The sequence below is a fragment of the Agelaius phoeniceus genome, chromosome Z, assembly GCF_051311805.1.
Source record: "Agelaius phoeniceus isolate bAgePho1 chromosome Z, bAgePho1.hap1, whole genome shotgun sequence".
Classification (NCBI taxonomy): Eukaryota; Metazoa; Chordata; class Aves; order Passeriformes; family Icteridae; genus Agelaius; species Agelaius phoeniceus.
Genome location: NC_135303.1, coordinates 73,280,263 through 73,298,060, shown reverse-complemented (window position 1 = coordinate 73,298,060; position 17,798 = coordinate 73,280,263). Strand labels below are relative to the sequence as shown.

The 17,798-nt window shown below is 34.9% G+C and overlaps 1 protein-coding gene across 4 annotated transcripts in view; it reads right to left on the bottom strand.

Moving 5' to 3' along the window:
* Positions 1 to 17,798, bottom strand: part of ADAMTS6 (ADAM metallopeptidase with thrombospondin type 1 motif 6) — a 144,199-nt gene that overhangs the window by 25,717 nt on the left and 100,684 nt on the right. For 3 of the 4 annotated variants that reach the window (XM_054652324.2, XM_054652325.2, XM_077171331.1), the window contains exons 14-20: positions 16,220 to 16,283; positions 9,017 to 9,119; positions 7,889 to 8,022; positions 6,014 to 6,137; positions 4,849 to 4,929; positions 2,766 to 2,929; positions 869 to 1,007 (exon numbers count right to left, since the gene is read on the bottom strand). In XM_054652324.2, the coding sequence (XP_054508299.1) occupies positions 869 to 1,007; positions 2,766 to 2,929; positions 4,849 to 4,929; positions 6,014 to 6,137; positions 7,889 to 8,022; positions 9,017 to 9,119; positions 16,220 to 16,283 (809 nt within the window). Of the gene's footprint in view, positions 1 to 172; positions 262 to 868; positions 1,008 to 2,765; positions 2,930 to 4,848; positions 4,930 to 6,013; positions 6,138 to 7,888; positions 8,023 to 9,016; positions 9,120 to 16,219; positions 16,284 to 17,798 lie in introns of all 4 variants that reach the window. The other variant, XM_077171332.1, reaches the window with a different exon arrangement.

Genomic DNA, 17,798 nt, shown 5'->3' with positions numbered 1-17,798 from the left:
AATATGGTGTCTTCTTCTTCATAAGAGTTGTCCACCATGCTGTAGAAACTGAAATTCTGGGATACATTTAAAGCACTCTCCCATATCTTCTGGAACAGAGATGTGTTGGGGAGATGATTCATTCAGTCTCCAGAGAGAAGAAAGATACTGTTCACACAGCACTTCTACTCACCAGTTCTTGCAGCAGCAATGGTGTTGGCTTTGAAGGAAGCCAACTGTCCTGCTCTCCCAGCCAGAGGTAAAGAATTGCATTGGTGGCCACTAGAGGGAGGATTAGGAATATAGTAAGTTGTCGGCAAAAGCCACCCATGATGAACCACATGGGACAACCTACAAATCCCCCACTGCTGCCCAAGGGCAGCAATTCTCAGATTGCTACGGGCTGGCAAGTAAAATCCAATTGTTATCATCTTCTACAGAGGAGCTGCCAGTGTGCATCCTAAACTTTGGTGGCTGGAGGATAGGAGGGCTGACTAGGATTGTGTGAAGGACACCGACAAACACACAAAGACACATCTCTATTTACAGATGCCTATTTTGCCTTCTTGCTTTTTATCTCCTTACTTTAAACTTCTGATGTCCTTTATCAACAAAGCTTCTGGGAAAAACAAACATACCAACTTCAAGAGAGTCTCAGAAGAATCAGCAGAGAGAAACACTGTGCCAAGACATGCTGTATTTAAGAAAAAGATCTGAACACATTAAAGGTACTTGAAAACAACAAAATCCGCTGTGATTAAAATAAATGTTCATTAAAATCTGAGGCATACCTGAAAGAAATGTTTTCAATTAGTCACCTAGATAATTATACAGTGAAGTGTATCTTGCAATTCAGTTTACCCTGTAGCTTGACTGTCTGGTGTCTTACCTCCTGCACAAGTGGCAGAACATTCTGACCAAGGCAGATGATTCCATGCAAAGCCAACCTCATTGTCTCCACTGCCAGTGCGAGAGATCGGAACATTGAATTTATATTTTATCCCCAAATTCTGTTCCTGCAGCAGAATCTGTAGTTAAAAACAACTGGTTATACCATTAAAGCTGGCAAGCAGAGGGCAAACACAGTGACATTTATTCTAGGAATGTGTTATGTTCTGCTGAACAGGAAGAAAGTAATAAAGGAAGTCATAGTAGTTCTTTTTAGATATTCCCCAAAAGAATCTGTACCAGCTTTTAAAACATATTCAAAAGAAAAATATTATTGTCCAAGGTGAGGTTTATCCTTTTTTTTCTTCCATAACACAACTTTATTATTTCTGTCACTTCCTTATTCCTGACAAAATTTGATAATTCTGATCGTTTCATAAATTTTATAATTTTTAAAATTTTTCTAGTTTTCATAAATTTAATGTCTTCATGGAAATTTCCTTGAGAGCTGAATAATTATGGGAGGTCAAAGTTGGAAAAACAAATTACTGTAGAAACATGCAGCAGTTCTAACTGAAGTCTTGTGAGCAGTACAGTCCACATAGTTTTCAAACTATCTCTTCCCTTGTTAGCACTTCTATTGACTACAGTACATTATTTCTAGTAATAATAGTAACACCAACAGACTGTTGCTGAGGCCATTGTTATCCCCTTATGCAAAAGCCAACATCTTAAGGTGTGATTGGTGGAATCACACCAGTGATTCCTTTAAAAGAATAACAAAACTCTCACTGCAGCTACATCACTGCAGGCAAAAGTGCATCACCATGAGTTTTTGCCTAGCTTCGCTCTTGAACTGCACTTCTACAGATTACCTGTCCAACACTAGCCTTTGATTTTCAACCAAACTTTTTTTTTCATTTCTAATAGCAAAAAATCAAGTTAGATGAAGCAATCTGACTGACCTTAGAGCTACTCTTCATGCATTTCTACTTTCTCTTACATTTTACAGAGGCACATCTGCTTATCTCCACATGGCAAAAGAGCAGAGAACTTTCAGAAAGAAAGTCAGTGACACAGACTGAATGAAAGAAGGCACTATAATTGTAAAACTTATTCCATATGGACCTTCTAGCTTATGCACAGCTACAGAAGAAAAAAAAGGTTATTCAAGTGTTTGAAAATGCTGCCTCAAATGTGGATATCCATGCAACAATTATTCTCTACAAAATCATCCTATCTGGCTCAAGCAATCACTGAACTGCAAATCTGGCAGCTGACAGAATACACTGGGAAAATACCAACTTGTTCTCCTACTCCTTCTCAACAGTAGTAGTAGTGAAACATCATGCTTACCATTGCCTGTTGTCAGAGATCGCATCAGGATCCTGGTCATATCTTCTGTTACATTCTCATACTCAATAAAATCTTTTGAGAGCAATGTATGTCACAGTGACATACTTTAACATGGGTCATACCATTTCACTCATTCTTTGGTAAGGCTATATATAAATGTCACTCTCAGGCCAGGCTTAAAACTAAGGAAATTCACAGAAACTGTCAGGGACTGTGAAGTGTCAGCAGTATGCAGAGATACGATACATCGCCCATTCACAATTTTCACTACCATTACTGTGGACCACATTTAAAGAGATGTGGTTTATTTTTTGTGAGTTTTCCTGGTGCTCTTCTGACTTTATTCCCATTTCATCACAATGTTTGCCAGTCAATTTTGAAATGTAAGCAATGTGCGTTAAAACACTCACATAAAAGTCCCAGCTAAACAAGTTGTATACTGTTTGTAAACCTAACCTATTTAATTTCATTCATGGCATTGTCCTTTCTCAGAACACAAATACATATTACAAATTTCAGAAATATATTTATTGTAACTTTACCATGACTATGAGGTTTTCTGAAGTAGGGCCTAGTGCTTCCAAAGACTCTGGTTCATCTGTTGGCCTCTTGTAATGGAAAGCGGTTCCAGCAACATCAAACTTTCTTGGCCAGTCAATAGTCCAGGCACCATTAATATAGTAGTCATCCTCTTCAGATTTTAAAGCTTAAAAAAAAATACAAGCCACCTAAAAATTGGAAGCAGCATTTATAATAGAGAAGCCATTGTAAATTAATCTACTAATCTGCTAGAAGTATGTGAGCTTCAGTTCTATATCACTGTTTTTTCAACCTATATAAAGCTTTTTCTTTAGTCCTGGTGAAAATATCCGTCATGCAATTCAACAATTTTGCCTCTGCAATAATCTTCAATGTGCAGATTATTTTGCAGGTTTCAATATGCAGATGCTGCATGAAACCAGAATGCCTCATGCAACTTGAACTATGACATGAGATACATGCATGTCTGAAATGCATAATCTATTATCAACCTCATCTTTACATTAAGAGGCTGGGGCATGGAATAGGTATCACAGACAATGTTGCAGAGGAAAAAAAAAAGAAGGAACGTTGAGTCTGACATATGGTACCAGTCAGCTGTTGTTTTGTTGCCTAGGTCCACTAGTTCTTGTTTGCCTTATTAAAGCACAAATACAAGATATTTCTACTAGCAACTGAAATATTAGTTACTTAATCTGATAAGATACTTTACCCTTCTTAGTTTACAGCCTTGAAACATGAAAGTACTGTAGACAAAATAGAAACTTCTTAGCTAATCAACCATTAGGATGGGCAAGCACATCTTATTCAGGGATCTGAGTTTGATATTTTATTAATAATATTACATTATGTTTCTAAATATGAAACTGACATTGTATCTTAAAGTGAATATTCAGTTAATTAAATATTGACTTCTTGATTTAAGGTGAAGATTACCAAGTTTTACATATTTTATTTATTTTAAATAGATCATGTTTTTAAAGGAAAAATGATGGTTGGAGCCCCATAGTCAAAGAGCACGTAATTTTTCATTGAGACAAATAACTGATTTTACTGGATAGGGGAAAATTTCACATCATAATGCTGAGGAGTAAGACAACTTCAGTTATCTGTCATTTTACTCTGAACTACATGTGTGTGGACAGTTGGTTTACCTTAAACAGTTAGGGAAAATGCCTCAGTGATGCTTAAGTTGTCTAAAACAGATCAGAGAGCATTCATGTGAGCAGGAGATAGTGAGAGAGGCAGTACTGTTCTACTGGTGACAATGACATTCAGCAGAAATTGGTAACCATTTCCATTATCACCACAAGGTCTGAAAATTAACATATGTATGCTATATATGCTTAAACTAATATACATTCAGAAGCAAAGCTGTTAATTTTTTATTTGCCTGCCAAAGAAAAATGCATTTTCATTCTTTAGGTACATTTACCTAATGTCAGTTATGCACAGGTGAAGGCCACAGTTGTGAACAGCAGTCCAATTATTACATGACAATAATTATGCAGTGGCATAATTCTAGTAGCATATATGACAGAAAGAACAAGTTCATATTCCTAATGAAATCATTTATGAGGACCTGAAATGCAGGAAGCCCACAGAAAATTAGCATAAGAGGAATATAAAGCCACCTGTCACCCTGGATCAAGCCATTTAAGTGAAGATAACAGCACTACTAAATATGCAGTTCTTTCTGCAGCTCTGAACACAGACAGTTTTGTTGCTGCTGGATTATCTGTTGGAGAAATCAGTTAAAATACTGTAGTATTTGTGCAGCTGCAGAAGTGGGCTTTTGACCAATTTTGTCACATAACTAGGAGTGATACTGGTGAAAAAATGATCAGCCAGATCAAGGTGAGAGAGGACAGGAGCTAGCTGAGCTAATTTAATTGCCTAACTGTGTTCCAAACTTCAGGTCATGGATTTCAAAGGAACTCCATTCCAGTTTAAGGAACTATGGGATGTTTGCTGTGAGTTAGTTTGAAAGTCTTAGTTTGAGTAAAGGAGCCAGTGTGACAGCAACAGAGGAAGAGGGGTTTACTTTTTTGGTATGTTAGAATCATATATAAAGAATGCCCTCACCAATGTAGTTTTTTGACATTGCCACTTCTCTTATTTCAATGTGCACAGAACCTCTTGGAATTTGAATCACTTCCATATATCCTGTAAGACAAAGATAAATTTTATTAAGCAAGAAAACTCTCTAAACTTCGTACAAAAATTTTAAACTGATAGCAAGAACTTAAGTATTCAGGAATTCCTTTTTTTACGTGCTAATAAAGCATTTTGAACAGTGTATCTTAAGAAATTAAGCCATTTAAAAATGTCTTCAGGAACATAGGATAGTTCAAGTGTTAGAGGAGTCAATCATTTAGTCCAACTTCCTGCTACAAGCAGGAACAGCTAAGAGATCAGATTGAGTTACTCAGAGCTTTATCCTGCTGCTGGGTCATGAAAAACTCCGAAGATAGAAACTGTATAACCTTTCTAGGAAATCTGATCCACTGCTAGACTGTCCTCCTGAGGAAATAGTTTTTTCTTCTATTTGGTTAGTCACCTTCAAGTTTATAGCTCCCACCATGTACCTACCAGTGCAGAGCCTGGCTTCGTTTTCTCCATGACCTCCTCATAGTATTGGAGGGTTCATACCAGATCCAATAAACCAGGGGTTCTCCAGGCTGAGCAAGCCCAGATCTCTCAACCTCTCCTCACAGAGGGTCAAGACTTCCAGACCACCATAAATCTTGCTGATCCCCCACTGGACAGAACTAACTGCAGTGCTTCACTCATTTTCCTGAATTATGGAGTCTGAAATCTGGTAGCTATAGGACTATAAGATTAATATTTTTTGAGCTAAGTTTTAAAATAATAGCCTATATATATTTCCTGAATTCTTAGTATTATGGACTTCTGAGATATTTCTGTATTCTTGCTATTCTAAAATTTCATGCATGACGATCAGATTCTACCATACACAGTAAAATAATACAAAACATTACTCTTAGTATACCACCATAACTAAATAATAACAAAAACCTTCACCAACAGACCTAAGCATTCAGTAACTAAACACATAGTTGTATTCAGGATAAATCCAAACTAATACACAAAACCAGGAGACAATAGGAAAACAGAGTCAAAGTGAATGACCAGCAGCAATGCCACTCTGGGAAAGAAGGCAGCATTGGTATTTGCTAAAGAGTGATCTAAAAGCATTGTGCAACAGAATGGACACACATGTACATACCTCCTCTGGGCAATGAACCATTGAAGAAACCTTCAATGGCTTCACATGTACTCCCATCTCCTCCACAAACACGGCATCTATCTTCCTTAGCATCAGACCCCAAAATATTATCACAACCTACATGCTGAGAACAGATAAGAAGAAATATTTTTACAGGATGATGGTCATGCATCATTATTTCTAAAGTTTCTTTAAAGTGTTTCTTTCAAGTTTGAGATACTCAGTTCTTATTTTTATCTACCCTGTTCTTGATAACCAGTACTTTAAGTGGGTTTTCACTTGACAATGAAAGGAGATAAAAAAAGAGAGGAATTTGCATTTTGGGTTGTTATCAAATCTTGATTAATAAGAACCTTGCATTTCTACTGTGACTTCTAGGAAGGGACTTCACAGTGTTTTGCATATTATATAATAATTATACTTATCAAAAAATTATTCCTGATGTTGTTACTTGATATTACAACAGCTTCATGCCATCTCTGTTGCTTTTTTAAGGTCAAGATTTGCTGTGTGATCCTTAAATATTTAGACAGCATAAGTAGTATTCTAAGGCATTACAGCTTCATAGACCATATTTCCATATGCTGCAGGGGAAACTTGTAATTTGTATAGGTATGAATGTGGAGTGTAAATGACTTCACAGTAAGAATAGATGCAGAATGAAACATAGTGAAAAGCTGAATTGCATGCTGTATTAGATGAAAAAAATTAAATGAAAATAAAGACAGGACCTTTGGGAAAAGAAAAAAAATTAGGATGAAACAAGGAGGTTGTGAACAGAATAAAGACTGCAGCTTACCAATATTTTTCTAGGACTCATACAAAGAAGAAGGTAGCTACTTAACTGTCCAGCTGTCTTTGTTTCCTGTCTAGCACTATTATTTGTCATCTTGTAAACAGCTAATACACAAATTATAAGAAAAGTTAAAATACATTCAATAACTGACAAAATATTATTATTTTAACTCTTTACATTTCAACTTACTGATTCACTAAGATGACAGAAACCAAACTTTCTTAAGTTCATTCTCAAGTTGAGATTCTTTTTACTGGTTTACTAAAACATGGCAAAACTTTTGATCTCACTATGTCATTAGAGAGATAATAAATTAACATACATGTTCAGCCCTCCATTTAACAAAGCACTTCAGCATTAAATTAAGCTTTAGTTATGTCAGTGGTTTTGTTGAAATCAAATAATTTTTAGAGTCGATAGTACTATTAAAATATCTAAACCTAAGTACATAGCTAAATGCTTTGCTAAACTGAGGAAGAAATGGAATGTTAATAACCAAAAAATATGGCACAGAACCCCAATCCTATTTAAATTCTCATAATGCAGTTCTATAGGAATCTTACAAGATAATCAGATTTTTAGTAAAAGGCAAATACTTACATCATTATATATTTTTTCCTAGAACCACAGAGCAATAGTGATGACTTTCTGTTCCATTATATTAACAGCATGATTTTTTGCAACAGGATCAACTAGTTAAACAGATTAATATGTTGACATTTAGTGTTTTTCAGCCAGAGTAATGTTCTAACTGAAATGATGGAACAGGTCTTGGAAGAGTGCAAGGAGCCTGTTCACCTCCTGTTGCCATTTCCATCAACTCTTCAACAGAACCCATAAAGCAAGAAAAAAGATAAAATGGCAGATTCTACTAATGTCTCTGAGAAATTACTGAAATTCAAATTACTTGTCTATTATATGCAATATCTTTTTAAACTTTCTGTCTCAATCTTACATTTTTATTAGCAACTTGACCTGTCAACACTCCCTTTCATGTAACATACAAGTACCGTAACTAAATATAGGTAACAGCAGACACAACAAAGAAATCCATAAGTACTTTATAAAAGGTTTGTAACCTTGCATTCTCCATTGATACAGATATCCAGTGAATCAGCATTGCACTGAGTCCCATCTATTACTGCAGGAGCACGTTCAGTGTAAAAATTATACCCTTCAGCCAAGCAGTTTAATGCACATGGTTTAACCCCACCTGGACAACAAAATCAAATGAAAGGGGGAAAAAAATTAACAGAAACCTTACGAATTTAAGGTTTAGTTAAAAATATTATACATAAACAGATCTGTAATTTACAATCTTATCTCATACCTGACACATACAAGATATACACTTTATTTAACTACCCCTTAGTGATTTCTCTACTTGACTCTTCTCTTTCGCAAAAAGGAGTTGTATGTTATTTCATACAGTAAGATATGACAAGGTTGGCTGGGACCATAATGATGCCATATTAAATTGGCATTTAATAATCCTAATGATTATTAAACAACTTAAAACAAGGATACCACTTCACTATTTCAAAAGGAAGAATAGAAACAGAATACACTATAGCTCACACCACATGACCATGACAACCTTTCTTAGGCTTTTAATCTAAAGACCTGTTTGTAAAACCATTCAGGCTGTTAAGCTAAAAATCACTGGTAAATAATTTTATTCAAGTCAATAAAGTATAAAAACCACAAGTTATACCCTCCAGCTTTAGAATAGGAAAAATATATTAAATTATGATATTACAAATAATGCAATTATTGAAGTAGGCTTTAGAGACGCCTACAAATGCTTTTACTTGTTTCTCATTTTCCTAAAATGTTCCTGACTTTAGTAAAGGCAAACTTATTGTGAGATTACTTAATACTAAATTCATCACTGTAGCATAAGAGGCACTTGCAGATCACCTATGGAATATCTAATTCTAGTACAGGTGCGGGTGTCTCCATATTTTTAAAGTGGAGCCTCAACAATGATGGTGACTCACCTTCAGACCAAAACAAAAATTTACTAGAATAAAGAAATTTTGCTCTTCAGTAACACTTGCAGCACTGGACAAAAGTACAAGCTTAAAAATCTTAGCTCATGCTATTTTTGTCAAAACATAATATTTACAAACATTACCCTCTATAAAATATTTATATAATTTCAAAATCTTCACATACGATAATGGTTTTGCAATGCTAACCATTACCTCCAGTGTAGGGTTTCCAGTTATAATACTTTCCCCGGAAAGGCATATTGTCAAAATCCGCACATTGCTTCTCTCTAAAATCACGAGCCCCTGAAGGACATGGCTAAAAAAGTAACACAAAATAATTAATTTATTCCAAATATAAACATGAAAGGAAATGCTTAGAAGCTTATACTGCAAACACAATCATGCAAGTGATTAGAATGTTTTGTCTTGTGGCTCTGACTCTGAAATTTGCTTTATTACTTTACAGTTGAAGTGTCCATTTGCAATCCTAGGCTGGCATGAAATAGCTGAAGTAATTTAAAGAAAGGTAAGTGTTACATAACAGATTCCATAAAACTGGAAAAGCAGGATCCTGTCAAACTATGTGTCATAATCAATCCATCAGCTACCTTCTTATAAACACATTTAAAACAGCTGGAAAAAATATTTGGTTGGAGCTGTAGGTTCAATTATACTGTACTAAGCAGCTGTATTGAGACACATTATTAAGACATCAAGGAAAAAAAATTTCTACAGAACTATATCACTCCTGCTTACTTGTAGCCTTGACAAAAGTACTTTTTTAAGACTGAGAAAGAGAATAGATGGTATGTCTGGCTCTGGTTACCAGTCTCTGTGCGTCAAGAAATAAAAATTTTCATTAAATTTTCATTGCTTTGCATTAGCAATTACAAAACCATGAAGTAACTTTTTTACTTGGAATGAGGGTAGATTTAAGTAAAATTTATCTTGGAAAGAATTACAGGAGAAATAGAATTCTTTTCTATTTATAACATTTTTCATCAGCAGATTCAAAGTTATCTTGAATAAACCCTCATCTCATTAAACATTGTTAACAATGTTTAAGTACCTGGTGAAATTGAAAGCTTCATCAGAAAGTATTTAAAACACAGATTAAATTCCTGTTTAGAGTGACTGACAAAAGGATTTTTTTGACAGACATCAGAGGTGTTAATAAACATTACTACTTTATGAGCAAAAGAAGAATCCATTTTATGGCATTTTAATTGTCTTCACGTATACCTAAGCCAGTTAGCACTTCCCAGGAATCTGAAATGCATTCAAGTGAAAGGGACTCTATTAACATGGATTATTAAATAAATTTATAATAAAAATTATTTAATAAATTTATTATAAATTTATAATAATTATAATAAAATTATAAAATTTTTATAATAAAATTTTATCACACAATGTAAATATAAACATAAAAATTATGATTCTCTTTTTACATTAATCAAGATCTCATGATAGCCAGCCCATTGCCATATGATTCAGGAGCTTTAATTTTTTTTTCTGCTATTCTGATGAAATATAAATTTTAAAAGTGAACATTAGACAGTATTTATATTTTTAATTTTCTGTATTACTCTATTACCCCTTCTAATGAAAAATACAATTTTAAATACAATGCATTAGCTGGTAAGAACAGAGTAGTACTTTTACTACTTTTCATACTATATAAAAGTTTATATTATTTATTTATTTAAAACTATGCTTTATATTATACTTTTATGCAAGAATCCTTTGGATTATAACAGTAAGAATTCAAAATAACCACATAAATTTTTAAAAAATTTATTTTGGGGTGCTTTTAATAGTAACCCAAACTAAATTTGCCTCTTTGCATCACATCCCCCAAGCAGTGGAAAGATCAGTCTTGACATCCCTTAAAGCTAGAGCCTGAATCTCTCGGGTACTGGTCACTTCACACTCCTTCAGTCCCATTTGCTCATCTCCTAATCTACACAACTGGTATTTTAATTGCACTGAATTCTCCTTACAAGGTAAATAATGAAACCCTTTATCTAAATAGTTATACTACAACAAAATAATAAAATATGAAGATAAGTAAAGAAGGATCAAGATCTTCTTTTTTATACTCTAAAAAATATTATTGCTACCTGGTCTTTGAGATGTAGTCTTGTTGCCTAATTTCCCTATCTTTTTTTAGTATCTCACCAATATCTGACAGGAGGTAAAACTCAAGGCCATGATCTCAGGAAATGCATTCAAAACTGTGCTTGACAATCCTGGTTGCCTTCTATGACACAGTAACTTTAATTGCTGTTGGGGGAGTGTTGGGCACTGTTTGCCTGGATTTCTCCAAGGCTCTCAGTAGTGCTTCCCACAGCCTCCTTCTGCAGCTGTTGTGTTATGGCCTACACAAGGGGTCCCTAGGGTGGGTGGGGACCTGGCTGACCCAGGGCAGTGGTCAATCACTTCTCTCCAAACTGACAGCCTGGCACAAGGGGTGTTCCTAGGGATTGATTCTGGGCCCAGCACTATTTATTTTTCAGAGTGATCTAGAAGATGGGATCAAGTGTATCCTGGTGCAGTTTTCCAATACTAATATACTGGTCGAGGAAGTAGATGCTTGTGAAAGGAGAGCCACCTGCAGAAAGACCTGGATAAGCTGGAACAGTGGGCTAATGAGAACATTGTGAAGTTCAATGAGGACAAGTTTTGCACCTGGAAAAGCGAAACCTTAGTCCAGGAGTGCAGCACAGCCAGGGATCCACCCAGCTTGGGAGCAGCTCTGTGGGAAGGAGCCTGGTGCTCCTGGTGGGCTCAGCTCCATCTGAGTGCCCAGTGTGTTCCTGCAGCACAGAAAGGGAGCAGATCCTGGGTGGCTCCAACAAGGGCCTCACCAGCAGAGATGAAGTCCTTATCCCACCCCACACAGTGCTTGTCAGGCCACACCTGCAATTCTGTGTCCAGTTTTGGCTCCTGGTGCACAACATGGATGTGGATAGGCTGGAGAGGCCCCACGAAGGCAATCACAGGGCTGGGAAGCCTGGCATGTGAGGAATGGCTGAGGGAACTGGGTTTGTTCAGCCCTGAGAAAGGAAGGCTTCAGGGAGGCCTTATCGCCATGTTACAGTATTTGTAGGGTGGCTACAGAGAAGATGGAGATTCCCTCTTTTACAAGGAGTCATGGCATTGAGGAGATGTAATGTGTACAAGTAATTCCTGGGCAGATTCCGATTGAACACAGAATAGAAACTTTTCTCAATGAGAACAACTGGCCATTGGAATAATTTCCTCAAAACAGTGGTAATTTCCCAACCCATGGATACTTTTAGGTTTTGGCTGGACATGGTGCTGGGCCATCTTGTCCAGACCATATTTCTGCAGAGAAATGTTGGACCAGATAGTCCTTGAGGTCCCTTCCAAACTAAGACTCTATGAAGATCCTAGGCATAGAAATGCAAAAAGATTACCACAAGGTAAACCACAGAATGTATTTACAAAATGTCATATTCTTTGGCACTATCTCTTTGTTTATGTGTTCTTTTCCTAAAGTAAACATGTAATAACTGCTTTTCTTTACTGGGTAAGATATTTCACTTTTTTCATCCAATTATAGTACAATCTTCTCAAGCTAAAGACTGCTTGTGTCTCCAAATGCTCTTTTATGAGACTGCAAATTGTGAGGTAGGAATCCAGCAAGAATATGAGAACTTAAGATCATGTCTGAAGAAAGTCCTGAGAAGAAGATGTTTTGAGTTTAAGAAGTGTTAACAAATTACTAAACCAACACTGACACAACACCTGTTCATCTTGGAGTTTGGGGTCAGGCAGATTTCAGCAATGAACTTGTTGTTTCCTATTAACAAAGGTCTGTACAATCCCTCAGAGAGGATGAGAAACAAGCCAGAAGAGCAGCAGTTCAAACTCAGGTACTATTACATTACGTGGCTTCTCACATTAATTAATTTCAGGAAAAAAAGTGCTTGAAAATACTAAAATTATGAAAGCAGCAAACAATATCTGTGCATGTATGCATAATGAAAGGAACACTCCCCCCCCCCAAAAAAAAAGAAAATAACATTCTGCTAAGATAAAGGCCTGAAAAACAATAAACTTTTAAAAGTATGTCTACACATGTATATGCATGAAACATTTCCAGAATTTGTAAGCAAACCATGTTTCTCATAATATATATTAAAAAGGACACTTACAATTTTAGATGTATGTCAAATTAAGATTCACATCCTTATAAATATTTTAAATCAATTAGTTACTATAACTGAGAAATTATGTTTCTTGCCATTCTACTAGAATTTTTTACTACTGCATTTTTTTAATTAAAAACACTTTGGTTGGAAAAATACATATTTTTTTTAGAGATAATGTGGTTCGCGGTAGAAAACAATTTTCTGATTAGTGTGTTCTTTCTACCACCCTTATGCTTCCAGAACTTATTAGCTAATGTTATTTTCTGCTGATCTCAATGTTTCCATTAGCAGATGCCTTTTGAATTAAGAAGTCATATATGGCTTTGGAAGTGCTTGATGAGAAATAAGTCTAGTAGGAGTGTGTGCACTGCTTCCAAAGGATTAAAATGGTAAAAAAACAAAGACAAGAGAACTAACTTATGTCTGCAAGAACACTGAAGTCAAAATGAGAGGGTTTTTGGGTTAGGAATGGTAGGCACTTTAGGCAGGGCTATGTTGAAAGTTACATATGGGCAGTGAATGTTGATGCTGTAAAAGAAACTTCAACAGAAAAAATGTACAAACAGCACATTACTCATTAAAAAAATAACAGATTTCCATGCTCTTCCATGCTCACTTACATTAATCAACATATTATTCCATTAAAACTATCAAGGACTATCTATCAAGCACTAAGGACTAACATAAATCTTGAAACAAGTATCTCACTAGTGTCTACTAGTGTCTCTGATTCTTAGTGATGTAGAATCCTAAATATTGATATGACAGAAATGGACTAGAATTGTCAAAAGCATTAAGAATGTAAATTTAGACTCCTGAAAGTACCAAGACATTCACACACATGAAAACCATACCAAAAAACATGTTAAAAATTGGATCACAAACTGTAAGAATGGCATTTTCAAACTGCCTGGCTTGAGTTTGCAATCAGTTGTTTTTCATACCTAGGCAATGAAATTAAAAGTTCCCTTTCCAATACCTTGTTGAAATTACTGATTGAAATATAAGAATAGGTAGGAAACCAGTACCTCAGAAGAGAGTGCTGTAATTTTTAAATATTTCAATAGATTGTTGCAGTGGTTTGAATGGATGCAAATTGCTACACTCAGGTACGAACAATTGGCTGTGAAGGCACAGCTGAAGAGTGACCTCCTAAACAGCACTTTTAAGAAAGAGTTTTGGGCACTTGGAATCCACTTGGACTAAATGAACATTGTCACTGCCATAAGAAAAATTAACAAAATACTAAAATGAATGAACAGAATTCCATCACTAAGGTGACAAACTAAGTTTGAAATTGGAGTTCTCTCTGACAGGCCTCAGCTAGTGCAGTGGTTTGTGCCCTATGCTCCAAGGGGTGTGCTACTGGGATCTCAGTGGTTACCGACACAGAGATGGTCTGGTGTAAAGAAAACTAAGAACAGACATGATAGTAATCTGCAAACAAAGGAAAGGTTCCAATCTAGGGAATAATACCAGTTATCTTCTTATTTGGGTTAGGGGGTAAGTAGGGATCTTAAAGGATTGAAAAACATACATAATATCTTATGAAAATTGTACTGACTATAAGGATATTAAAAATTCTTAATGTTATTTCCTGGACTGGAGGTATTTCAAAACAGGTCAGGTGCCCAGCCATCAGTTAAAAATGGTTTATTGAGAATTATTTTGGCTTATAACAGGTTTTAAGGGAATAAATTATACACTTTTGACAGGCAAGGGATAACTTTTCTATTGGTTTACCTTCTGAGTTTCTAAATGCTTTGTTTCTAAAGATTGCTGGAACTAATGTTCCATTTGTACCACATCAACTGCCACAAGTTAAAGTATCCTCCATGAACCCACTTTTAAGCCCTCTTACACTTTTTATACCTTTATAAAATTTAGTGCTAGTGTGTTACGCAGTCCTCTTACACACTCTGTGCAAATGTATTCAAAACCTGCTGTTTTGCCACCAGGTATTTGCTAATTACTCTATTACCAGAATGATCCTGCAGTTCCACTTTAGAGCTGAACCCATTGGACAGGGACCCTGAAGGGGCTGGACACAGTATAAATGTATAAGGTCAAATTATGAACCTAAATTATAAACTCAAGTAACTTAAAATTCAAACCAGAAAAAAATACACATTATAAAGAATTTCACTAATAAGTTTCCAAGTCAAATTACAGGTCAGTAGCACTGCAAATATAAAAAAACCTCTCCTACTATTTTAGCTTTAAATTCATGTTAATTTTCATCTTAAACCAAGGAAGTTTGTGCCATTGAAATAATCTAAACCTAGAGACATTATTTCACCTATTTATCTTTCAATATATTCAGGAAAAAATAATAGTTTATATAATAATTCTTTGGAAAAAATACATTTATGATCATTATTAATTATTTTTTTTCTGCAAATTTCTCCATGGAGGTAATTCTCATTATTAGGCAGCATTAAAAATTTCCTAATTAAAAATTATTTTCTTACTTTTGATCACAGCTGCCCTGTTCACACAGCCAAGAAGTGGCCACGGTATAGCCAGAAAAACTCAAGTTTGATGCTGTCCAGTAGGAGCTGTAAAACTTTTCCAGTTATCCAGCCTCCAAAATCCAGTGCACCATTCTGGAACCTTGACTGTGTTATTTTTTTTCTGTAGATGTGTATCTTTGCATTTGTATGTCTTGCTACAATCTCAATTTGAATGGATCTGGTTTATCAGATGATACACAGTAATTAATTTACCTTTCTCTTTACTTTCACTCAGGTAGTTTTTTTGTAATTGGAATATTTCATAAACAATATAAAATATTTTTGTAACATAAAAAATATTTTTGTAATTGTAGTTCACATATGAAAATATTAAGTTTTATCAGGTGTCTTTCTAATTCTTATGGCTGATAGGAAAACGCAAATTTGAATTTGCTTTCAAATTTGGCAACCACATGATGACTGCTTACTGAAATCTGTCAGTCAATATTTAGAAAATTTCACATATGCTTTATTGAATTACCCTTGTTCACATTTTCTGGGGAAACTCAAGTGGAGCTCACTCCAGGCCTTAATGCAAAGGCAGTAGCTAGACAACACATCAAGACAGGATCCTAACATTTACCAGAACACACAGGGTGCCTGCAATAAAATGTGCCTTACAAGATTATTTGCTAATTAAACACAAAATCCATACACTTTCTGAAATGGAGAAAAAATCATAAACCAGTAAAGTTGATCACAGTAGAATAAAAATTACTTACATCAGTATTACAGGAGCGATAACGCTTCCTTTCTCCAAGACAATATTTGCCTCCACCTGAAGGCCTGGAAAAACATGTTTATATGTTAGGGTATGCCCTAGAACAAATACAACTGCATGAGATATACTAATGCAGGTATAATTAATCCAAGTCCAAGAGATATCCATTACATTAAAAAAAAAAAAATACATTCAAGTTTTAAAATGAGATTTTGTTAAGAATTACATCTTTGACATGCATTGCAGCAGACACAAAATATTACTTGGTATTTGAAAAATCATTACTCATAATATTAATGTAGTTTGCATAAGTTCCAAACAGTAAAGTTTAATTGCATTTTGAACATAATAAAAAAAAAATCCCTGTTGTTTTTAATAATTTACTTCGTTTATAAAATTAAAATGAGAAATATGTAAACAACCTATATGATGCTTCTTTTTTCAATCATCTCATCTTACTTGAAAACCAACAAAGACCGGTTTTATACTCAGAACCAGCAAACACTGTATATTCTAGTTCAGAAATTTGAATCTGATTTGAGTTAATCAGTATTAAATCTGAGGAAACTCCAGAGTAAGCAGATTTGTATTAGTTTAGGTAATTGACTGTTAAATTCCCAAACTGCTCAAGAACATTATCTATCTTCCATACAGGTCAAATATTGAACTAACTTAGACTTATATGGAAGATTAATCAGACATCAGCTCTTTGGCTTGCAATTTAATAGCAAAAAGAAAAAAAATACTTTGTGAGGGTTTAATAATAAAAAAAATTAAATATTTACAATTTAAAATTAACTATAAAATCAAATCAATACTATTTTTCATATTACAGTATTTAACCAGGAAATCTTATCCTTAATCAACAGGGTTGGGTTTTTTTCCTATTGTAGACATACCCTCTTCCAAATGCATTTGCCTGTTAAACACTGAAAATTTAATAATTTTCATCATACCAACCCAAATATATGGTGACAGAAGTTGGAAAAAAATCTTAGGATATTATTCATGCTCCTAACAAACATTTCCCTAGGCTTTTTAAACACTGCTTTGGAAAAAAAAAATCTTATTCTCTCACTAACACAGTCTGACTGTGTTATTGATGCATACAGGTAATTTCTGCTTTTGTATCCATTGAGTAAGTAGTGATAACGGCCAGATTAGGTAGTTATTGCTAAAATAGGGGACAAACAGACCACCTTAAGTAAAAGTCATATGACATTATGGTAATTGTCTTGCAGAGTGCAGTGGAAAGCTGTTGGATGGCGTGGCTTGGAAAACACAGATACAAGAAACAAATAACCCAAGTGAACAGAGAGCAGAAGACAAGAAAAGGAGTGACAAAAGACAGAGAATGAATTTTCATGAAAGAAACACAAATGACTTTTAGAAGAAATGGTCTTAAAAACCAGTAGTGGCAAAGGAGATAGTGATTATGAGAAATGACAAGAAGAGAACATGGAGTAATAGAACTATCCTGTGAAAGCCTATAGCTGTGGTGAGGTAATCAGAACAGGTAAAAGCCAAAACAGAAAAGAGCAGCAATTCATTCAGCAAGGAATAGCAATAGAAATAAGCAT